The sequence below is a fragment of the Mangifera indica genome, chromosome 3 (genome assembly GCF_011075055.1).
Source record: "Mangifera indica cultivar Alphonso chromosome 3, CATAS_Mindica_2.1, whole genome shotgun sequence".
Classification (NCBI taxonomy): Eukaryota; Viridiplantae; Streptophyta; class Magnoliopsida; order Sapindales; family Anacardiaceae; genus Mangifera; species Mangifera indica.
In genome coordinates this window covers 7,007,039-7,031,900 of record NC_058139.1, presented here as the reverse complement: position 1 = coordinate 7,031,900, position 24,862 = coordinate 7,007,039, and the positions used below count along the sequence as shown (strand labels likewise).

Here is a 24,862-nt window from a genome sequence, read left to right as displayed (position 1 = left end):
TGAAGCAAGAGACAAAACATCATTTTTGTCTAGAGAAGAAGACTTTTGTCTTTGGATGAAAATGATTTCTTCGTCCAAAGGTGTTGTCTGAAGTCTATGATTTCCAACTCTGCGAAGGTGAAGAAAAGGGAGAGAAAAGCTAGAAAAGAGGAATAGAAGGGGACGGAGAGAGAATCTGGTAGGTGATGGTGTCAAAGAAGGGGAGGGAGAAAAGAATGAAATCTTAAAAGAGAAAATATGATTTTTTAGAATTTAAAAAATTATTAATTTTTAAATCTTTGGATGAATGAATAATATTTTATTATTTTTAATATATCTCTGGTTAAATAATGATTTTACCTCTATAGTTAACTATTTTTGTTAATTTTAATAATTTATTAATGGGAGTTTGAATTTTTGATGGTTAATGGGTGGAAAGGGGATTTCTATCAAACCTTGGGTGGGAATAGTATTGGACCTTAGTTTTTCACTTCTTTCTTTCTGCTTCTAGCCTAGCCCTCCCTCTCTCTTAATAGTATATATAGCATGATCCTTACTTAATTAGATCCATCTTGGGAAAAATTGTATTTGTAGGCTTGTAGGGGTCTTTAGAACCAGATCGGATATTAATATAATAGAAGTAATAATCTGGTTCAATCAGTGATTACGTTGATTAATTAATAGTCTGATTGATTAATAGTTCAAAAATAATATTAAAAGTATTTTATATAATTTATGATTAAATATATATTTTAACTTATTTAACATTAAAATATGCGTAGTTTGATCACTATATAATCAAATATGATAAATAAAATCTTAGTTTAAGTTTTATAATGAATTTTTGAAAAAAATCAATTTTTATATTAATTAAATCAAATCTAATTTTATGTATAATATAATCAATGTGATTAACGATAAATAATTTAACCAATCAGATTAATCAACCCGATCTGATTTTAAAACTATGTTTGTAACATCATATGTAGATAATTCTAGAAGGTAATGGAGCAAGGGCATAATAGTAAAAAAAAGTGATACGCATTTTGCACCAAGTCCAGGGTTATTTTCGTCCATGCTGCAAAAGCTGCTAGATATGCTCCTGGCCGGAATCAAGTGGTGTCAGATATTAAAAAACAAAAATTATTCTTCGTTAATGATGATTTTATCTCTAATTTAATTATAATTAAAAATTTAGAAACCAATAAAACAGACTTGAAAAATATAAAAACTTTGTAACACAACATACACACAAGACAATTGAAGAGAAGAGAAGAAACACAAAGAAATTCAAAATTTCAAGACATAACGGAAAAATCTTCTCTTCCTATCGCTACTGATCGTCTTCGAACCCTAGCTACGGTGTCGCTTCTTTGCCTTCTTAAATCCGTTTCTGGCACCTTTGAGCGAACAAGAAAAAATTGCCGTTATATCCCTTCCTCGCCGGAGATTGTACGAGAAATGGCCAATGAACCGCCACGAGAGCGAAATTTAGCATTCATATTTGCTAGGGTTTCAAGTCCAACATAAACGAGAGAATTGATTTTTTATTTTTGTTTGTGGTTTATAATCCTGTTTTATTTTATAAGTATATTGTTTGTTGCGATGGCGTCAAAAGGATGGCTGGTGTTGGAGAAACTGCGGCGGATTTTTCGGACGGTGTACTTTATGGTGGCGATGGTGGCATCGCTGATGGTATCTTCATTACCAGTTCTGGTGGCGGTCTGTGACGTGTTGGTACCGTGCGTTCTGATTTCGAGCTTCACGTGTGTGGCTTGTTATGGATTCAAGGAACATTTGCTTAGATACGATTTCAAGAGCTCGTTGACGGATATTCCTCTCGTTTCAATCGTCAGATCCCTTACCATTATATGTATGTATGAATATGATCATCGTCATCATCATTTAACCGATGAGTCTCATTTTGATTTCATTTTTCCTGGATGTTTAGCTCTTTGTTTGATTTTTTTTTTTTAAATTTATTTGTTACTGACTTCATATTTCTCTGCTGAGAAATTGGAGGAAAAATTAGAATCTGAGTCTTCTACAAGGAAATGAAGGATTTAGTTACTGTGAGATTGAACTATATTTATACTTATTTTGAGCTTTTATCATATTTATGTTTTAGTTAAAAGCGTGTCTTTGACTTTATGTTTGGTTGCCGAGAAAGTGTAGGAAAGTCCGAAAATAATTTTTTTTTTTTAAGTTTATTGTTTTTCTCCGTTCATTTTTCCTTGGAAAAGAAATTGAATATTTTAGTAAAAGTTTGCTATGATAGTTCTTCATTTTTTAAATATGTGTTAAGATATTGAACTTTTATGTTTAATTGATGAGGAAGCTTGGATGGAGAATAGAAAAGTTGCTGAGGAAAAAGAAAAATAATTGGTCGCCTACCTGGCACATTTGAGTGAAGTAATCTTTATGGGTGCCAGGAACTAATAATAGTAATAATGAACTTATGTTCATAAGTGAAGTTAAGTTGAATTTAGTTATTGATTCCAAAAATCAAACAAACATGAAGCATGTGGTGACCTTACTTATTCTCTTCTCCTTCATTGAAATCCATTATGAAATTACTGTAGATACAAATCAGAGTAGGTTATATTGATAATTGATTATATACAGTCGATCTATTTGGTTATTGATTGTTTTTTTATTGCAGGTGTATATTCGATGTGTGATGCTCCTGCTCTCTCACATGGTCCTTACCTTGGAACTGTGACACTCTGCTCTTTTGTTTCAATTCTTCTTCTCTCAGTAAAGGCATGCGTTTTTACCGTAAATTTTCAGCTTGTGGCGGAAGCTTCGTCATCCCCCTCGAGGAAAATACTCCATTTGAAGAAGTCATGGGGAATGCCAGTTTTGTTTCTCTCGTCTGCAGTTTTTGCGCTCGGTCATACTGTTGTAGCTTATAGAACAAGTTGCAGAGCACGAAGGAAGCTCCTGTTCCACCGTGTTGATCCAGAAGCAGTAAGTTTGTGGTAGTTTCAAGCATTGTTTATCATTCTGTATGTCTACAAGAAAAGTGAATTTCCTGTGTAGTCATAGTAAATCTTCAATTCTGTAAGTAACTGGTTGTCTTTTAACCGATATTATGTGGTTGAAACAGTCGATACATAAACATCTCTCGCCTGTGGTTCTTATACTCCTGTTAAATTTCAGGTTCTTTCATGCAAAAATGTTTTCTCTGGCTTCCAGAAGGTTCCAAGATCTCCTACTCCCTCTGCTGGGAAAGCCCCAAAGAGTGATAGTGAGATGAGGAGAAAGCATTTAGGAACAGCTCGTGATGAGGGGGAATGTCTGGTCAGATTACTTGCTGACATTGACAGCTTATTTCTAACATGCCAAGGCCTTATTGTCCATTACAAGCTCTGCTTGCCAAGTTCACCTCCTCGTTCTTTATCATCAGCCACTTTTCATGAACCCAATTCAAGTTGTATCACTCCTCAGATGTCTCTGGGAAGGTTAAAGCTTGAAAGGCAAGCCTTTAGTGTGTTATCAAAAACTCAATATCACCACCATCTTCATAGGAGTTACAGCAATCAATTTCATAGTTCTTCTCTCTATGCTCCTTTGTTGGATGGTTCTACAACTTCTCTTCTTTCTGAAGATATACCTGTTCTCAGCCTAGATGATACAATTGTGCAGGAAGAAATAAATTTGGGGTCTCTAGAGCAAGATTTGGAGGGGAATGGTCAGGTTGGTATTATCTTAGTACATGGGTTTGGAGGAGGAGTATTTTCATGGAGGCATGTCATGGGGGTGCTGGCTCAGCAAATTGGTTGTGCAGTTGCTGCTTTTGATCGGCCTGGTTGGGGATTAACTTCTAGGCCTCGTCTAAAAGATTGGGAGGAAAAAGAATTGGCTAATCCTTACAAGCTTGAAACTCAGGTAATTTTCTTTTGTGGATTTTAATGTTATTTCAGTTTGTTTTCTATAAGCTGTAGTTTTCAGGATGGAAAGATGTATTTAGAGGTCCTCTAAAAATTTTGTTCTGACAGTAAAGATAAATATGAAGTGGGAGGAGAGGGGAGGAATGAAAGATAATACACCTCCAATTATTGTAGAATAGCTCTCTGCATGTTACATTGTTCTCCTTATAGATAGATCTAGTATCTCATTTTATGATCTTCATGTTGTTATTCATTGCTCTTCATTATTATATGGTACCTGGCATTTTGTGGATCCTATGACCTGATTTCTTCCTTTAAAGCTTTTGTATTTTTGTTCTTCATTATCATATGGACTAAGCACATAATTAAATCTGAATGCCATTCTTTCAATAATTTTCAGGTTGACTTGCTTCTTTCTTTCTGCTGTGAGATGGGGTTTTCTTCTGTGGTGCTTGTTGGCCATGACGATGGGGGTTTGCTTTCATTAAAAGCTGCACAAAGAGTCCAAGTATCAAATTCGTTCAATGTAAGTTTAGTTTTTTTACTTCCAATGACACAGTGTCTGGCACTTGAATGATGTTACATAGCTTAACTCAACCTCATTTAATTTAATTTATATATAGAGAGGAAAATTTGAATAAAAATATATGGGGAAAAATTATGCATGTTGAGTGAATGTTCTGGTGTAATTAAGAACAAGAATTGATTTAATTTATAGATTCAAAATATTGCTTCTGCTGTTAATCTCCATTGTTTGATCTCATGCTCTTTTTTCCATTTAAATATTATTTCTTGTGTCCTCAGGGCTGTTGATGGCCTTAATTTCATGATGCTTCTTCTGCATTTGGCACACTGCAGAACATATCCATAGGGTGCTTAGAGAGACTAAAAGGCTGTTTAGTTACCTGTAATAAGTATTCACGGTTGTAATCACAGATATTCAGTGTTCTTTCAAAATATGTTTGATCACATATGATTGGTACTTTCATCCACTTTACAAGCCTGCACTTTGAACTCTGGTTTTTGATAATTAATTTAACTCTTGACTCTGAACTTTTAGGAATGGTTAAGACTCACAATAAAATATCACTTCATTTTGCAAGAATTTTGTTATTCCCCCTTTTTTTTTTTCTAATTTATTTTACTTCATTCAGGTTGCAATTGTAGGGGTGGTTTTGCTAAATGCCAGCTTGTCCAGAGATGTGGTTCCAGGCTTTGCAAGGATACTCATGCGCACTGCACTTGCAAAGAAGCACTTGATTCGGCCTTTACTGCGAACAGAAATTACTCAAGTGGTGAATAGGCGTGCATGGTATGATGCCACCAAGTTAACAACAGAAGTGTTAAGCCTCTATAAGGTATATTTGAAACTATTTTGAGTTCAAATTTACTGTTGCATATCAAATTTTCTTTTTGATGTTATCAGATCCTTGGCTCACCTTAGAGGAACTCCTTAGTCATATCTCAAAGCCTAGCTCTTTAAGATACCCTGATCCTGTTAGGGAGGGGGTACAAACTTTTCCATGATCTTACTGTAATTTCTTTCATTGATAACAAATGACAATTTTTGGTTGGAAGAACTGTGTGGTTTAGCATTTCATTTTTTTTTAAAAATTAATTTCTACTTTCATTTCATATGTTCTTTCTGTCCATATTTTAAATGATAATTAAAATCAGCCTTTCGGACCTTCCTTCAGTAAACATTAATTGTCTAAGTTTTCACCATTTGGCAGCATGAATAACTTCTATATGGAGTAAGGTTTTTGCAATGAAGTTCTTATCTAGACTGCAGCCAACACTATACAAGCTATTAATGATGAACTAAACCTTATAATTGTATGATTCTAAGAACGATATTAAATTTGGAACTGGCATGTTTCCTTTGTTCAATCTATTTATACGGTTGTCAAGTACAGGACACTTGTCTCTCCTTACTTTCATACTGTTTGTTCGGTCAGTTTAATGAGAATTTTGTTTGAGAATGGAACATTTGAATTTTCTTGTCAGTGGCTCAAAATTCCAACATGCTAATCACTTCATCTGTATTCTGTTCATAAATTCAATCAGGCCCCACTTTGTGTAGAAGGTTGGGATGAAGCACTTTATGAGATAGGTAGACTGTCATATGAGACTGTTCTTTCCCCACAAAATGCAGCGTCATTGATGAAAGCAGTCAAAGACTTGCCAGTTTTGGTTATTTCTGGTGCTGAAGATGCCTTGGTGCCCTTAAATTCTTCTCAAGCTATGGCTTCACAACTTGTAAATTCTGTGAGGACCTCTTTCTTTCCTCTGTTTTCATTTTTGTATTACGCTTCTCTTGGATCTGATCAAACTGTGTAAATAATTGCGTTACTGATTGAGATAAATTAAAACGGCCATTAATGTGAATTTCCATTGTAATGATTGAATCTTATGTTGCTGTGGTTCATTGCATTGCAGAGGCTGGTTGCCATATCGGGATGTGGTCATCTTCCACACGAGGAGTGCCCCAAGGCTTTACTTGCAGCTATAGTACCCTTTATAAGTAGACTCTTATTTACAGCAGACTTGCAAAACAAATAGGTTACTTTAGCTTTAAAAATAGGTTTGTATCTGTTGTAGGTTTCTTCTTCTTCTTTTTCCCCGTTTTTTTCCCAAGCAATTTAACCCAAGGGAGAGAAAATAACATCATCTCTGCTTTGGGGTATTTTTGATGTGTAGTTCGGAGCCCTACCCCGTACCCTAACTTTCTACGGGGTTATATAGCTCATTCACCTGTATGTTTTTTTTTTTTCCTCCATTCGCAAAGTAAAGGTTTATTTAATGCTTGTTTGAACTAGTATTGCCATTTTTCCACTTTTGAGGGCGTTGCCAATTAACAAATTCAAATTATAACATCACTTTAAAAGAAAATTATTTAAAATCTTATGAAATTATAAACTCTAAGATATCAATTTTCTTAGATCTCTCTACTCGTCTCAACTCTTTTATATTTATTAATCATATTAAAAAAAAAGCATAAAGCATTTTAATATTCATTAATCATCATTTATATAATTAAAAATAATTAGAAAACTTTAATATAATTTAAAAGACATGTAATATAAATAGTTAATTGATTTGATTATGGATCAAACAAACAGTTTGGCTGTTTGTTAGATTAGACCACCTTTTTCACTGTCAATTCTAGTTCAAAAAACATTGCTCGTAGGTTTAGAAATTCCAGTATAGGATAGCTTACTCATAGCAATAGGGTAGGTGACCGTTTTAGTCCTTTAATGAATAATGCAGAACACTGCTGTTTCCCTACACCAATAGATCAACTTTGGTAACAGAGTTACAATGTTCCTATTGAACCAACCTTTAGAAGGTAATTTAGCTTTGAAAGCAAGTACATATTATATTCTAAATTTTCTTTCTCCAATCTAATATTTTAATTGACAATTCTACTGGGCAGTCGGCATCGAGACGTGCGACAAGACACATAGCATGCGAGAATGTTATTTTGGACAAAATTTTAGAACCAAGGATCCAAAATTGATACGCCATTAACAAAAGACAGGAACAGATAACATCCGCTGTCCCTTTTACAAAACATAACACACCAGGAGGAAAAAAAAAAAAAACCAATAACAACGAGAAATCTTTCTGAAATTTCATCATCAATGAGATATGAAACATGAAAGAAAAGCATCTTCAATGGCTCGATCCCACTGCAGCTCTTTCCACCACTCTTCCTCTCCCTTTATCACAATTTTTCGCGCCTTTCCACTGTTGGAATCGAGTGGAAGCTTCTTAACATTTGGACAGCCAAGCACAATCATTTCCTTCATACGCGGGAAAGGCAAGGAATTCATATAGATGCTCTTCAAATTTGGTAGATTTTTTAATCGAAGACTTTCCAGATTTTCAAAAACGTTCAGGTTTTCGATCATCCCTGACACTTGACTCGATTTCTCAACACTGATTACTTCTTCCATATCAAAGCAGTTTGATACCGAAACAATCTTCAGGTTAGGAGCAAGAATCAGCCATGTCAAGTCCTTCAGTTTTTGGCAAAATTTTATCTTCACCACATGAAGACTCTGGACATGAGTTTCTCGGAGATTTTGAACTTCGCCTGTAACATCAATCGTCATCTCTTCCAGATGTTTACACTTCAAAATATGAAGCGTTTCAAGATGCTCTATCTGTACCAAAGATGATACATTGAGAGATTCGGATGAATCGTCTAAATCCTGAAGACATAGAGATTCAGTGCATTTCTGCAACTCATTGGAGCTCAGAAATTTCTGGAGAGCATGGAAACTTTTTAAAGTGATGCTCAGTTCATACAAATCTTTCAATCTCGACATTTCCTCCACCAAAGATTCACCACCACCAAATAGAATGCTGTCTTCCTGTGCTTCACATAAATAACCACATTTGAACAATCTCAACACTTGCAACATCAAAAGGCAAGAGAAAGTTTCTCGAGGGATTTTCCGGAGAAAATATGTACGGTCTAAGTTCAGGTATTTAAGATTTACCAAAGCTTTCAAATCCTCTGGTAAAATTTCTATGCCCGTCGCTGAGAGATCAAGATGTTGCAAAATAAATAAATTCGAAAAACATTTCTCAGGTAATCTTTTCAAGGAATGATTATATGACAAATTTAGAACTCTGAGATTAGGCTTATCTACGAAAAGGAAATTGTTCAACATCAAAATGGAATTATTGTTAAGAAACAAAGTTTCGAGATGAGGGCATTTCGGATTACCACCAGGAGTAGCTGTGATTTGATTATTCATGTAGGAAATTCTTGTCATATCTTCCCATTTGCTGATATCTGGAATACTGGATAATCCAGCTCCTGCATGGACCAAAAAATTTTCCTTCTCCTTCTCAAGTTCACAGGCTATCCGCAAACTCATATCGCTAACCACATCATGTATTTTCACACGAGAGCTATCTTCTTTTTCTTCTTGTAACAAACATGTGTGAAGAAGAAAGCCTATGATATAATAACCTTTGTTTAGTGATTCATCTCTGTTAGATTCATTCACAAATCCCTCGCCAATCCAATAATTGATCAAGTCTCTTTTCAAAATACCATAATCTTCCGGAAATAAACTACAGTATAAGAGACAGGATTTAATCATGTCATTAGGCAAGCTATCATAACTGAACTTCACACGAGTATAGATCTTCTCCATACCTGCAGCCATGAATCCAGGATTTGATGTTAGATTGGATAAGTTCAAAATTATCTTCAAGATGGCAAGAGATATTTAATTACCTGGAAATTCAGAATTTGATCTTCTGAGAACTTGAATTGCATACTTCCAGTCTTTAGGTTCCTTTTTGGAAGCCATAGCTCGACCAATGGTAATCAGTGCAAGAGGCAAACCACCACATTCTTCAGCTACTTTTCTGGCTAGTTGAGGAACATCAGAATGACTATCCAGAGTTTCTTTTCCGACTTTACTCTGAAATAGTTCCCAAGCTTCCTGGTCACTCAAACACTCCACCTTAAATGTCTGGTGAGCTTCCATGAGGCTACAAATTTTCATTTCTCGAGCTGTGAAAATCAACTTGGAAGCATTTCCAGGACTTGGAAGAGGAACACCCACCTCTCGTAAATCAACTTGCTCCCATAAATCATCAATTAATAATGCAAACTTCTTCCCGTTTAAAGCTTTGAAAATATCAGTAGCTTTTTCTGTAACATTTTTATTCTTCCATGATCTGTCAGACAAACCCATCCTTTTTCTGATATATTCCTGAATCTTTCCAACTTGCAAGTTTTTCGACCCTTCCACCCAAATTACAACATTGAAATCAGTCCGTCTACGGAGGAATTTGTTTGCAATTTCAATTAACAAAGTTGTTTTGCCGACTCCTCCAGGACCATATAGGCCTATAGTCCCGACTTGTTCTTCCTGAAGGCAGCTCCAAACTTTATCAACCATTGATTGCAAGCCCACTTTAGACTCTGGCATCTTTTCAGCAACCTCTTTAAAATCTCCTTCATTGGTTAATGCAACGACATCTTGAAGCAATTTATCCACTTGTTTTCCAAATTTGCAGCCTGACCAGCAGTTCCAGGGACAGAAGCCTCCAAGACATAATTTGTGAACTTGTTGAGATCTTTCTCTTAGCAGTTTTTTGACTCGAGTTTCGACATCATCAACCCGTAAAAGCCAGGCGTGCACAGCGTCAAGCCGTTTCATTTGTTGCTGTTCAGCATTGATGACACTCTTCATCACATGGTGTCTTCGTTCAATTAATTTTTGGTTTGTCTTCTCCAGGGCAACAAGATTATCTTGGAGCTTACATAGACATGGCCTCTTTCGAACAATGCACTTTTGACGAATAAATTTACAGAAACTCGAACGACATGAGATACAGAAACTCGAACGACATGAACGACATGAGATACAGGAACTCGAACGACATGAGATACAGAAACTCGAACGACATGAACGACATGAGATACAGGAACTCGAACGACATGAACGACATGAGATACAGGAACTCGAACGACATGAGATACAGAAACTCGAACGACATGAGACGGCTGAGATTGAGAATGAGCAGCAGTTTAAACCCATATATATATTTTTTATCACGATTTCAACTAAAAGAGGAAGAAGGCTGGTGAGAATATTGAGATAGAAACTCTCATCTGAGGAAGAGGATGCCTTCAGGACTGGAATTTATGCACATTGTGTAACATAACTGCTTGCTTTTTGTTCAATTGAATTGCAAAATAGCTGGCCAGTGGCCTTCATTTTTGACTTGAATTATGGTTACTGAAACAGGAAACAAGAGGAAATTGGCCATGGATGTGACAGAGAATCATTTATGGATCTGTCCCACTCCCGATTGTAGAATTAAATAATAATATTCCACTGATTGTCTTAGAAAATTTGAAAATCTAATTGGTTCATAATGCTTCAGAGCAAGCATGGGAATTGCTCAAAACAATATTAAGCGTTTCACAGGAAAAATTCTTTAACAAGAATCCAATGCCAATCAAATAAAATGCTAGCTTCTGACTGCATGATTGACAGGCGAAAACATTCTCAATTCTCAACAGTTGTAGAGCAGTATGTTTCCATTTCTGAAAAGAAGAGATTAAATAAGTTAGAGAGAAAGACTTTATCGATCTACTACCTGGTTTCTGTCTATGGATTCATCTCCCCTGCATTTAACTACTGTTTACATAATTTGTTGATTGGAATGATTTTATGTTTAAAATTATAATATCCTCATTTTAATATTGATTGTTCAAGTATTAACTGAATAATAATATAATAAAAAAAATTCTTTCATTTCTCAAATTCAAGGGAGATATATGTCTTCATGTTAAGTGTGAGATGGGTAAATGTATTTATTAGAACACTGAGAAAATATTGTTTGTTTACTTTAGATTAATAATCTATCATAGTTTTATAAACTAAAACACGTCTTAACAATTTAAAGAACTCACAAAACTCAATATCTTTTTCGTATTTTACTAATATGAGATTTGTCTAAAAGTATTATAAAAACAATAGCCACTGCCCAATCGGAGTTCTAAAAATAAGCATCTCATAAAAGCTCATATTAGATCATGTTGTATCTTTAGTTTACATGGATCTTATCATGCTAGCATAAAACAGCAATCAAATTTAAAGTAACTTTATTTTTAAGCTCCTTTAATTAAATCTGCTTTTTTGACTTAACCTTTGATTTAATTAAGACTTGATACATGCGTTCTCTTATAATGCTAGCAAGCCTTTTGGATACAGACAAATTTGACTATTTGTTTACCCAGTTATATTGTTAATCATTCGGCCAACATGACAATTGATTGCAAACCCAGGATTAAAAGTATAATTAATTACAAGAATCCAGCTCCGTTAACTCATTAATTAACATTAAGTGTCATTATAGATGTTTGCCATTCCAAATTAAAATAGTAACACTTGCTATGTCACAGATTCTTCAAATGATTATTCAGCCGAAAGAGAGATTTTTTTTCCCTTTTGTTAGCTTTTGAATTTCCAGAATTGGCTTTATTACTTAGAGGTCACTCACTAACCATTGCAAGATTCGTAGCTGTGCCAATAGTCGGATGCATACGATTCTCGTAGAAGAAATTGAAATTTTGATGATTATAAAGTATATGTACAAATGGAGTAACTGTGTTAAAAATAATATTTTCTTTAAGATGTTATTTGTCATTGTGGATTGTGTTTGATGTACCAAGTTCTAATGAGTCTGCAGAATAATAGAATGCCTTGATTTCAACTGTCGTTGTCTGTCCTGATTTCGTTTCGATGCTGTCTTCCGAATTGCCTCCTGATTGCTTGTTGTTTTCTCCTGATAATGTGCTTGAGTTCTCTCTGTGTTTAATTCCTTTGCTTTTCCTTTTGTCTACGTGCAAGATTGGAGGCCTAACACACTTTCATTTCCCTTAGATTTCCCATAATCTAGGGGAAATCTGAGAGAACTTCTTCCAATATTTCAACGCTGAATACTTTCTTCCATCTTTGTACAGGCTGATAACTTGATGACCATGAGGCTTGGAGAAAGAACAAGCCATGTCAAATCCCCCAATCTTAAGCTATAGTCTATATGCACCGCTTGAAGTATGTGAAAATTGCGAGTTTGCATAACCCTTTTTTTTTTAAAGCCCGGGAATTCTGTCCAATTTCGTCAAATAGTTATATATAGAGCATGATGACTTAACATATAATTACTATAGTAAGTAATTCAGGTTTTCTTTTATTATATCATCTTAATTTTTGATTTTAAGTTAATCAGTCTAAATTTTTCACATGAAAATGAGGTCATGATAATCAAACTCTGACCTTTTATAAGAGTTCATTTCGCTTAACTACTTAAACTAACCCTTGGGGTCAGTTTGCAGAACCTTCCGCATTTACCCAGCATAATCAATCTTCACCTCTTCCAAATATCTCAGTTCCAAATGCTAAGTGAGTCCAGATGCTTCACATTTGTTAAAGACAAAAAATTAATTGGCTTTGAATTCTCAACGTAGGGAAGGCATAGAGATTAAATGCGACTTCGTAACTTGTTGGAGCTCCAAAATCAAGAAGATAAAACCAATTGTTGTGAGAAAAATTTCACACATCTTTCTTAGAACGTCTAAAAATTTAACATTTTAATCAAGTGATGACTTCTTGCATACGTTATAATATAATTCCAAGTAGATTTTCTGCTATGCTAGTGACTTTCTTGGTCTAATCAATTGATGTCGCATAGGGTTAGACATGATATTGTGCAGCTTCTTGAAAAAAATTAATGGAGATAAACAGAGTGAATTCTAGTATTCTACGGTTTAAAAAAAAAAAAAAGTGCACTATATTTGTTGTTTCTGGGTGCCTATATTTGACAAGCCAATATTTTGAAGTTAGATCAAAACAACTGATAAGTACCAGAACAGCAATCCGCACTGATGCATGGTTACTCCAAATAGACAGCAGTGGAAATGGATGACAAAACAAGTGGCAACAGAAATTTGGATAACAGTGGCTAACTTTTGAAGTCAAATTACACACCAGAACTTGTACGGTAAACAGGAAAGAATTTAGATTGACATTTCCTACGGATGCTGGAAGGGCAGGGCATTGGAGTAAATAGTCGTCAAACTGGTAGATGTTAAAATTCCAGATATTGAAGTTGTTCAAGAGGATTCAGATTGTCACTCAATTTTTCAACACTGATGGTCTATTCAATAGCATCACATTCTGGTACGTCAATATTCTTGAGGTTGGGAGCATGGATAACCCTTGTTTCATCTCTTAAATAGGAGCAGTAATTCATGCAAACTTCATGCAAGCTGCGGAAACCATTAAATTGTCAGTATTTCTTGTCTTCAAGCTTGATCTTTATCTCTTTCAAATTAAAACAACCGTACCAAGATGATTCATATATGCTAACGGCAGAAATTTGAGTGATTCTGAGTGGACAAAGTGGTACAAACGTAAGGAATGAATTGAACTCTGAAACTCAAACGGCTTTGAAAAGCAGTGGAGTTGGTTAAGCTGATGCTCAAAACATTTAAATGTTTTAAACATTTACAATTTCTCCAAGAATAATCCCCTACCGCCAAACAAAATGCTATCTTTTGCCTCAACTGCAAAGTCCACAGCCGAACGTTCTCAATAGATAAACAATTGCTGTGGATATGGAGATTAAATTACTCTTCAAGTTCAGACATTTAAGATTTCCCTAGGCTTCTAACTCCCTTGGCAACTCCTGTATGGTAGTAAATGATAGATCAAGATGTTGCAGCGAAACCAATTTCGAATTTCGTGATGGCAGTTCAATCAGAGAGCGATTATAGGATAGATTTAAGATTCTCAGAGAAGGCATGAGTTGGAAAGAAAATCATTAGAGGTCATCTTCAAGCAATTTGAATTAAGAAACAAGGTTAGAAGAAAAGGGCATAGGACTCTCAGACAGATCCCTCAAACTTATCTTTCATCTATGACATCCTTCTTACTCCTTCCCATTTTTCAATTCCCGGTGTTCCATTTATTTCAACACCTGCATGAACTGAAAAATCTCTCTGCTTGTCAGTTTCATTTGACATACAAAAAGCCATTTCCCGAATCACATCATGCATTTTTTAGACTTATTCAACTTCTTCCAATAAACACCCACAAAAAAGATCACCAATGACAGTGTACCTTCTGTCATATTCATCACGAGTGCCTCCCTAATCCAACAATCTATCAAGTCCTTTATGGAAATATCATAACATTAGGGAAATATTCAACAATACAGGAAACAAGATCTAATTTTGTCATTAAACAAACTCTCATAATTACATAGAAAAACCTTATCCACACCTGAAAATTCTTAAGCTGGTTTTCTTGATACTTGAATTGCATCATTCCACTCCCCAGGAGTATTCTTACAAACTGCAGACCACCACATTCTTTGGCCACAGTTTTCACTAACCCAGGAATATCAGGATGCTTGTCAAAAATTCTTTTTGGAGATTTTATAGAAATAATTGCCAAGTTTCCTCTTCTCCTACGCACTCAACTCTAAATTGCCAAGTTCTCATTGCCCCACAAACCTCAAAAAGGAACTGTGAAAATGACTTTGGATCCAATAGTTGAGTCTGGAAAAGGGACTGATATAGGCGTTTTGTTTGTAAGAGCCTTTGTGTCATTGTATCAATGTTGAGGGGTCTTGTTTGTAATTTTGGGAACTAATATTCAAAATAGGTGATATTAGAAAAAAGGGGTGGTGGGAACACTACAGAACTGTTTAGAATATTTTCTTGAGAAAGTCGGAATCCATAAGTCATCTAACAATAATACAAACTTCATTCTCCTCAAAATCTTAAAATGTCCTGAGCTTCATCTTCAGGACTTCTATTCTTCCATGATTAGCTGGAAAATCCTTTCTTTTTCCCAATGCCCTCCTGAATCTTTTCAAGTTGCAGCTTCTTAACCATAAAGCATATCACAAATTTTAAATCTTGCGGTTGGCAGCAGAAATTGTTGTTGATTTGTTTCAATATGGTAGTCTTGCCAAATACCCCTGGAATACAGTTCCAAACTCTTGTCGAATGTTCATTGCAACCCACTGGATCTTCTGGCATGTTCTCAGCCAAGTCTTTGAAATTTCCTTCACTCCTGAAAGTGATCACAACCTCCTTTTTAGCACTTTTTTTCTTTAACTTGTTGCTAAAATTTTTGGAACCGAAGCCTCAAGGACACAAGTTCTGAATTTTTGGAGACCATGTGATCAGCAGCCAAGCAAACTTCAGCTTGCACCCTTGAAGCCACCTTCCACTTGCACCATTAGTTTCATTTGTTATTGTTCAGCAATTTTTACCTTCGTCATTATATCATTTGCTTCAGTTAGTTTTTGCAATTCAATCTTCAGGGCATCAAGATTTTCTTCGAGATCAGTTATAGACACTTCCCTTTTAGCAGTGCAAGCTAAGCAACAGGCGAAAATCGCTTAACATGAGATGGAATGCTAAAGAGATTACCATGTTCCTTGGAATTTCAATCAAAACAGAGGAAGAGCGTGACGGGGGTAATTAAAATTTACATGTTTCAGAAGTACCAATTGCAGTACATTATTATTTTAAATAAAGGTCTATATCTATTGATTTTTTTATCATTTTTTGAAAGTTGCAGCAAGTTGAACAACATGCGTTATCATTTTTGAATAAGAAAAACAAGATACAATTTTCTGACTCATAAAATGTCATTTCCAGTCACTGACAGATAATTCCACACAGCTCATTATGAGTCCCCTGTATTTTATAGAACTGTGATTGGTAGTTTATTAATGGCCGACTTTGAACAACCTTCCCGGTAAATTTTTGGGATCGACTTGTTCATGGACTTGGCTATAAATAAGATTATTTTAAATGAGCATAAGTTTTACGCAAATGTTACAAGGAATACTTACTTGAACCCCTAAGGTTTGCCCAAAACAGAAAATGCCCTATTACATCAGTATTAAGTCGAAACCTCTGCCACACATAACGAATTTTCGGAAGTTCAACAAAATGGGGCAGAACGACCTCAGTGGCTCTCTCCAACACGCTGCCCAGCACCTTCTCATTTCCACTCCGCAGTACTTCAATTCTTAATGAAATTTTACTCTACCGAGTTCAATTGTCAAATGAATTATTATAGCACTAAAAAGGATAAGAATCACCCAACTAATGAATCTAAGCATCAAACATAACTCTTTAAACAAAAACCATCAAAACACTATCTGAGAGACATTTCACCAATCAGGTGACAAGTACTCAACAATCAACACAATTCTACGGTACGGCTACTTTTTCTATCCTTATTTCAAACTTTAACACTAACTGACAATGGAAAGCAAACATATCACCATTTTGTCACTACATGAAAGGATGAATGCTAATTTCTCAAATTCAATCTTTGTCATCGTTCCTCATTCAAATCTGTCCCATCTAACCTCTAAAGGACAAACACAGCAAAGCTGAGAAGGTAACATTACAAACTACTCTTTGGAGGACTTGTTGATGAGGGATTTGTGAATGTGTGGGATGACTCCACCACCAGCTATAGTTCCTTTGATGAGGGTGTCAAGTTCCTCATCTCCTCGAATTGCAAGCTGCAGATGCCTAGGTGCGATACGTTTCACCTTCAAATCCTTGCTAGCGTTTCCCGCCAACTCCAGAACTTCAGCTGTCAGATATTCCAAAATGGCTGCTGAATAAACAGCAGCTGTGGCTCCAACCCTTCCATTTGCAGCAACCCGTTCCTTTAATAAACGGTGGACTCGACCCACTGGGAACTGCAAGAGGCATTCAAAATTTAGAATCAGAAACTGAATGCAATTCTCGAAAATTAAAGTGCAATTATGTCAGTTCAAGCAAAGATAGAATCCAACTTCCCACTCAAAGCTAAGGGAGAATATATCACTCTTTTTTTTTCTCTCATGCTTCAACCGAATAAAAGTCATTAATTTGGAATACTTCCAAAATCTAATTTCCTATAATACATAAGTGACCTATTGTAAGATACAAAATATGAATCCAAAAACATTATATTAATGAAAATCCATTGGCTAAAGCAGCCAAACAATCAAAACTGAATTTACACTTGTGGCTTATAAGGAACTGATAACTACTCTCTAATAACATACAACCACGGTTATAAGAATTTTGTTTAACCCAGACATTTGTTTTTTATGTTGTCAAAACCAGTCTTCAATGGTCCAATTCTTCATAAAAAATTACCAGACCACCAAGTTGTTTCACTAAAAGCAGTATTCACCAACTCACATAGGGGAAAATCAAGGATACTTCTCCAGTTGGTATCATTGTCTTTCAAGTGATAGACCATGTGCTCCTCACATTCCATCCTAACCCCAGAAGAATTAAAAGGTCTTCTCCATTCGTCAAAACCTTTGCCTACTTTTTCCATCCATCAAAACCTTTGCCCGCTCCTTCCCTAAAATACTTGTTGATGCTTTAAAGAGAACAAATCAGGCTGAAAAAGTAATCCAAAAGATGGCATGGAACATACAAACCAAATAGTTTCCAGTCAGCTTACGATCTTTTTTGCATCTAGAACCCATCCCCCTTTTATCATCTACCACTTCAAGAGATCACACTCCTTTATCCTTAAACCTTCATATCCATATGAAAAAAGCACATGATCAACAATTCCCCAAAAAAAGTACACTAAGCCTATTTCTTCTTTACTCCAAATAAATCAGATAGAGAGAGGGAAGAGCAATGAATAGCCCTAGAACAATAACCTTACTATTAACCATTCCTAAAATGATTGAAAAGAAACCACTGAAGCAACTTTAGATGTATAATCATTGTAAAATCTCATTCTTAAAAAGTTTCCGAGCCTTTTTTAAATCAGAAAATGGCTTAAAGTTACATTATGGACAATCAGTTGAAAAAATTTCCATCATCAAAACACAAAGTTAGTCAATCTTTCCGCAACAACCAGCCAGAGTTTGACCAGAAAGCACAATTTTAAACACCCCAAAAATTTTAATTAAAAAAAAGAAGAAGAAGAAGCATTATACAACACAGTTTAACATTACCCATCACCTAACAGCAATGCCATAGATATCCATAAGAATTTTATTTCATTAACTGGAAGAAACAAAGAGTCAATGTAACACAAAATAAACTGTACAATTCCACCCTCAAATCCAAATCACAGTAAAATAAAAATCTCAGCGTCAATAACAAACTCAGCAAAGTTTTTACTTGACTTTAGCACTTTGACCAACTAAACTAAGCTGCATCAAAAACAGACAAAAAAAAGGGGCATCATATCGATCCACAAAAACGACATCCTATGACAACATACATACGGATATATATACTGAATAAAAGTAATTCTTTATATATATACTGAATAAAAGTAATTCTTTATATTTCAAAGCATCATTTTGAATCCTAAAATTATCTAAATCAAGTCAAACGAACTTATAAAAAACAAATACAACGCATCATTGAGTGAAGAAACACAGAAAAACCTGGAGACCGGCGCGAGAAGAGCGAGAGGTAGGCTTCTTCTTATCCTTATCTTTGTTAACCGTAGTTTTGCCAGTAATCAAACCCTTAGCTCCTTTTCCTGACATTTTCCCGCCAAAATTTGAGGGTTTTTATATTAATTATTAATTATTTAATTTTCTAAGCTATGCAGAAAAAGGAACCAAGAGAGAAGAAAGTAAAGGCCGAGCGCGAGCCAGGGACAGGAGACACTGGGTAAGAAGAAGAATCTAGATCCCTGCTTGTTAAAGAACTTATATCTATTTTTTGACGGAATTACCCTTCCTAATTTACGAAAATTTCAGGCACGTGGTAAATTTGGATGATCTGAATCGTATGGGACTCCGTTCGGAGGCGGCCCCTTATCACTTTCAGCCCAACTGCAGTATTTTGGAAGATGTTAGCACCAGTATGCATTTTTATTTTTATTTATTTATAAACATTGAAATGAATTCATGTCAAAATAATTATAAAACATAACTGGAAATGGTCAAGATTCTAATTTTTAATTTCATAAATTTATTTACAAAATTAAAAAAAAATCCTTTCACCATAAGAGGTCAGCACCGTAAGCTGATAGAAAGAGTGTTTCGGTTGTATATTGAAAGATTTTGGTCACCAGCTTTATGCCTTCTCTTTTTTTGAGATAAATTTCTTCCACTGGATCCCCATGATAAGACAAGATTTTCAACTTCAACGATTTACGATTCAAATGATGTCCAAAAGAACAAAGGCATCAGAATGTTGGGCAACTGAACCAAGAACAGTCTATTATATATCCACAGGTCAATCCGCCAAAAAGAAACACAACTCCCTCTTGCCCACAACTGGTTTGCTCACAACATAGCAACACACATCAAATTTACTCATAAGGTTAGGTTACACGTCTGCAATCTTGTCTTTCTATCTGGGTTTCCCTTCTTTGCCGATATGGAAGCCTTCAATCTTCTTCCGAGTTACCTCATCAGCAGAAACTTTTACTTTTCCAGAAGGTCCATTGGTCGGATGTGAGTCATTCTCTTCATGATTTGCAGGGCCTGTTTGCCATATTCTAATCGTGCCATCTTCAGATCCTGAAGCATAGGATTCTCCACCAGGAGAAAACCTTACACAGTGGACAGGACCATTGTGACCTTTGTGGCATCCTACAGAGAGAATAGGAAAGCATGTAGAATTTACAAACCCAATATTTTTTAATTAGTAAGATGCATTGGATGCCTCTCTAGCTGAAAGTCTTTCATTTGTGATTCAATTTATTATAACCATGTTATTATTTGAGTTAAAAAGAAATATTTCCTTCTTAAACAATGTCCAGTTAGAAAAAAGGAAATGGTCAATATGCCTATCCTAAGTTTGCAATAGACAACAAATAATGATATTATGACAATGGAAGGGCATTAACATGCAGCACATAGATGCACAATACAAGTACAATATTAAAAGGAGAACCTAGATCCCATCGTCCATATCAAAAAAGACAAACACAGCACAATAAAGTGGTGCAAAACCTCTAAACTGCCCCCATTCGTGGACATTTGAAAAGTGATCCACTTTAGGCACTAGAAATTTTATCTAATAATCATTCAGTTCAAAGGAACTTACCAATCTCTTCACCGATATGGAAATCAAATAAATGGACCCACATGTCTTCTCCTCCTGCAATGAACTTACTGCCAAGTTTTGGTTCCAATGAAGCTGATTCTATGTTGCAGGGCATATTTTAGCTCTTCACCAATCCAAAACTAAAGAATATAAAAGAAAGATATAATCTGCCTTGCCTGAAAAATTAGCATGAGTACTAAAACTATTCAATTGAATCACTTACTGATTTGCGTCCCAGAACTTAACAGTAGAACCATCGGCGGTAGTTATATAGCGACCATCCTGACTCACTTCAACACTAGTTACTGGTGATTTGGTCTCAAGGCTTTGAACAATTTTGCCACTTCTTACATCACATAACACCTACAAGGCAACCAAAAAGCAATGGGTAAATGAAAACATAGCTGCAAAAAAATAAAAATTAAAAAGATAAGTAAAAATTGGTACAAAATATTCTGGCAATTGTATTTACAAATGTGTTAGATAAAAATTGGGAAAACCCAATTACTTTCAACTAAGTGCTGATAAAGAAAATAACATCTGTTTGTTTTCATCGTCAAATCGTAGAGATAATACATAAATGCATTGAGAACTTCTCATATTTAACAACCCTCTCACAATTTTTCAGTTAACATATAACTGAAAGTCAGATTCTGGTTCTTAACTTCCATTACTTTCGTTTTTCCTAGAATCTTCCAAGTATTAACAGAATTTATGCTTCAGATAGTGTTTTGTGGGGTAAACAATTCAGAAAATTTTCCACATAAGAAAAGTGGTCACGTCATATGTCAAGAGGTTCATACTAAGTCATCTATCTGAATTTTGTATTACAAGTAAATCAGATAAAACCAGCAAAAGTTCATTAAATCCAATTTAACCAAACCGAAAAAAATGAAAAAAGAAAACACGAGCCAACAACATGATAATGGGGTCAACTATTTAATTACTCTTCCGTACCTCACACCACCAATATCAGTACAGGAACTTAATACTGTCTGGTCACTGTGAAGCCATGCAACAGTTCTAACTGAACCAGGAGAATTGTCAACTTCTCTTGGAGATGCATCTGGACGATTCAAATCAAATATACGAAGAATTTTCTCAAATCCACTTGTGAGTAGAAGGTGTGTGTCCTGTGCAAAGAATTAACTTATTGCAAGTACCAGGCAAGATTTATAATGCTTTAAACTACTTCAAAAATTCTTCATCCAGAAAGAAGTCTAGAAGCAGAATTCATCTTTTGAAAAAATATTTATATATATCTAGTTGGCCTAATACACCTAAAAAGGTGAAAACTATGATAAAAAAGTCTAGAAGAAGCTTTGTACAATAAGATTGCCAGATCTCAGATATTGACAATGATAAGCATTAGCAGAGAATAGTCAGACTACACTTAAAAATCAAATATGTGATAAACAATAAAAATTAGCTAAATTAAGTCAAGAGCATGCAAATACCAAAGGAGATACAACCAAGAACAGAATCCTTAAGAGTCAAGAGGAAAAACGATAAAATTAACCTCAGAAAAAGCACAAGCTCGAACAATATGCTTGTGTTCAAATGAGTGCTTTTCATCCCCAGTCAATGCATCCCATAATTTCCTACAAAACATAGAGAACAATAATCTAGGGAAATAAACGTAGCATATGATGATTTTGTCTAAATTTGAACATTTCCAATCTGTTCACAATAAACTTTTTATTATAATTAACTTAAAGTGAGGGAGTCTAATAAACACACTTCAAAATTGAATAGAATATTGTACAGCCTAAATAACCATTCCTATATGGATAAACAAATAACTAAAACTAATGAATTTTCAAAGTAAACAATCATCCTTCAGACAAAGCTCAACTACTTACGCACTAAAGTCTGCAGAGCCAGATGCCGCATATAATGCATTAGTATCCAGGCAACAACTCCACACTGCGCCTTTATGTCCTTCAAAGGTACCAATCCAATCCCCAGTCTCCCCATTTCTCAGCATTGGACTAGAATCTAATTCAAAGAACATCATTATACGCCAAAAACTAGTTACCCAACAATCTTAGACACCGCAAAACCATTCATAATCATCCACAGCATCATTATGATAAAAAAGTTCAGTTAAGTAACATCAAAATCCTAAACCATCACATAGAAATTTCTCATAAACAGAAGAGTTGTAACCAAACAAAATTCCAAAGCAAAACCAACTCGGAACAAAATAATCAGGGAAGAAGAAACCACTTAAAGCGACTATAACAACAATTAAAAGCAAAAGCAACTCAGAAACAAGAAATTAAATACAAAAAAAAATTTATGATCACAAAAACGTCAGTTCAAACAATACAAATCCACCATTTAAGATAACAAACAAAAAATAGCTTAAAAGTTATAAAATTTGAATAAAAACTTAAGAGTCAACACCACCCAATACAACTCCATACCTTTGCTAGCACTGATGAGAAAAAACCCATCCAGAGTGATCGGACTGCAGAACAAATCGACCACTGGCCGTGACAAACTAAAGGTACTGCCACTTTTTCCTTGTCCAATTGTTTTTCTCACAGAAAGTCACAAAATGTATCAGAAACAAATCGACCCCATGCCTAGATTTCAGAAATTAATTTATATGAAGTGAAATGTGGGAAAATGGTTATTTGATAATAGAAAACTTATCTATCTTGTTAAATTATTGTGGAGGTGGTATTACATATGGTCTTGGTTACTTCTAATAGATAAAATATCCATATCAGAGTTTGTGACCTTCCGTACTCAAAATAAGCACTAGTTCCTGCCTAAGGAACTAATCTTCAAGAGTTAACTTCGAACAAAATTTTTTACCGTATAGCCACGTAATAAATTTTGGTGAACCTATAGCAAGAAAACCATCTTTACCTCATCAAATTTGTATATAGTAATGAATAGATTAGGTGATTACAGTAAATTGACCATTAATACATAAAATCGATGGAAGTGGGTCTCACTACATTACTCTGCTTATGAACTTAAAAACATAGTATAAATATAGAGACAGAAATATATCTTAAAAAAGAATTATATTTTCCCACCCAAAAATATTTTTTCACCTGAACTATAACTCTCTTAACGTCTCTAGATATTAGTATAAATTCAAGAAATCAAGAAATAAATAAAGAAATAACTTTTAGGTGAATTTGTCAAGTGACAAACCCTATGCCTCGAGTTCCTCTTGTTATGAGAGCAGTCATTCCTTTAGAAGACTATCTTCTTTCTTTGTTGTTGGTCACTCACTGCTAGCTTCTCCCATGAACACAAGAAGATCCACAGTCCAGAATGCTGGTTCATAGGGTGTCAATACTTGTTCTTAGAAAATGCATATGGGTTCGATGTTGATGGTAGCGGCTACAACAAAAATGTAGAGTGTTTTATTTTTTATTCAAAATTTAAGAAATAGAAATGCTAATTTTATCATTGTATGTAAAATTTTCATTAATAAGGTTAAAATTTGAGTAAAAAAAATGTTTTTTCTTGGTGAATCCTTCCACCGGAAAATGTAATTCACTCTTAGAAAAGTTTTTATTTTCATAGCTTGTTTTTATGTAGGGATTAATTGAAGATAGATCGAAATTTCAACCCACTTGAGTTAAATGATAAAAATTTGATCAGTTTCGAACATAAGGTTAATTAACTTAATTTAAAGTTAGTTTGTTTAATGTAAATAAAAATAAACATTAGAGGCCTTGGACTTGGATAATATATAGGGCAACAAAGGTATATGTGGCTTGAGAGTCTTTAAGCTACGTGTTTCCTTTATGACTGCATGGCATTTCTTTAGGGATTCAAATTAAATTTTGTCCTTCTGCATTTTTTGTCCTCAAAGGAAACCGAATATTCACCACTGAAAGTAAAGGCTTGATTCAATCATAAGATATTGGTTTTGTTGTAATTTAAGTTTTCTGTCTCCTTCGAAAATAGTTTCTGAAAATATGTATGGAATGAAAAATCTTCTTAAATAATTCCAATCCATGATTATAATTTTTTTTCTTTTAATGTAATCAACCAATTTGATATAAATTTCTGGCCACGTTAGTTCTCCTCTGATCTTCTTCTAGCTCATTGATAGAAATCAAGACCGAGATGGTTTGATAGCCACTTGAGCTAGCTGGCTCTTTAAATTGTTGTCAAGTTGCAGCAAAAGTCAGCCAGAAAAATGAACGGCATATGCTTGAACATCTCATTAAGTTTCTTGTTAATTTTCCATCACAAAGAAATTATCACCCATCTGGTCCAAGAATGGCAAATGTGACTCAGTTGAATTTCGGGTTTCTGGATACAATTGCTATATTTTTCTACAAAGTAAACATCATTTTGCTTGAAATTAGGGCACCACATATGACTATCATCCATTGACGTTTCC

At 34.8% G+C, this 24,862-nt stretch overlaps 3 protein-coding genes and 1 pseudogene across 4 annotated transcripts; 1 reads left to right on the top strand and 3 right to left on the bottom strand.

The window, feature by feature from the left end:
- The first annotated feature begins 1,161 nt into the window (after nucleotides 1-1,161).
- LOC123212142 lies at nucleotides 1,162-6,687 on the top strand. Its single transcript, XM_044631202.1, has 7 exons — nucleotides 1,162-1,852; nucleotides 2,642-2,949; nucleotides 3,142-3,870; nucleotides 4,273-4,398; nucleotides 5,027-5,230; nucleotides 5,940-6,140; nucleotides 6,312-6,687. The coding sequence occupies exons 1-7, from the start codon at nucleotides 1,585-1,587 to the stop codon at nucleotides 6,432-6,434; spliced, it is 1,959 nt and encodes a 652-aa protein (XP_044487137.1). The 5' UTR covers nucleotides 1,162-1,584; the 3' UTR covers nucleotides 6,435-6,687.
- Nucleotides 6,688-7,366: 679 nt separating this feature from the next.
- On the bottom strand, nucleotides 7,367-10,667 carry LOC123211212 (probable disease resistance protein At5g63020). Its single transcript, XM_044629798.1, has 2 exons — nucleotides 9,130-10,667; nucleotides 7,367-9,048 (listed from the first exon to the last, which is right to left on the bottom strand). The coding sequence occupies exons 1-2, from the start codon at nucleotides 10,442-10,444 to the stop codon at nucleotides 7,514-7,516; spliced, it is 2,850 nt and encodes a 949-aa protein (XP_044485733.1). The 5' UTR covers nucleotides 10,445-10,667; the 3' UTR covers nucleotides 7,367-7,513.
- A 5,879-nt stretch (nucleotides 10,668-16,546) lies between these two features.
- LOC123211824 (probable histone H2A variant 3) lies at nucleotides 16,547-19,101 on the bottom strand. Of its 2 annotated transcripts, none has more exons than XM_044630740.1 (2): nucleotides 18,864-19,101; nucleotides 16,547-17,153 (listed from the first exon to the last, which is right to left on the bottom strand). In XM_044630740.1, exons 1-2 carry the CDS (start codon nucleotides 18,966-18,968, stop codon nucleotides 16,857-16,859), a joined length of 402 nt encoding a protein of 133 aa, XP_044486675.1. In that variant the 5' UTR covers nucleotides 18,969-19,101; the 3' UTR covers nucleotides 16,547-16,856. The 2 variants fall into 2 exon arrangements, with proteins under 2 accessions (XP_044486675.1, XP_044486677.1); XM_044630742.1 differs by lacking the exon at nucleotides 18,864-19,101 and adding an exon at nucleotides 17,644-18,332.
- Nucleotides 19,102-19,556: 455 nt separating this feature from the next.
- LOC123211823 lies at nucleotides 19,557-23,495 on the bottom strand (annotated as a pseudogene).
- Nucleotides 23,496-24,862: the final 1,367 nt, after the last annotated feature.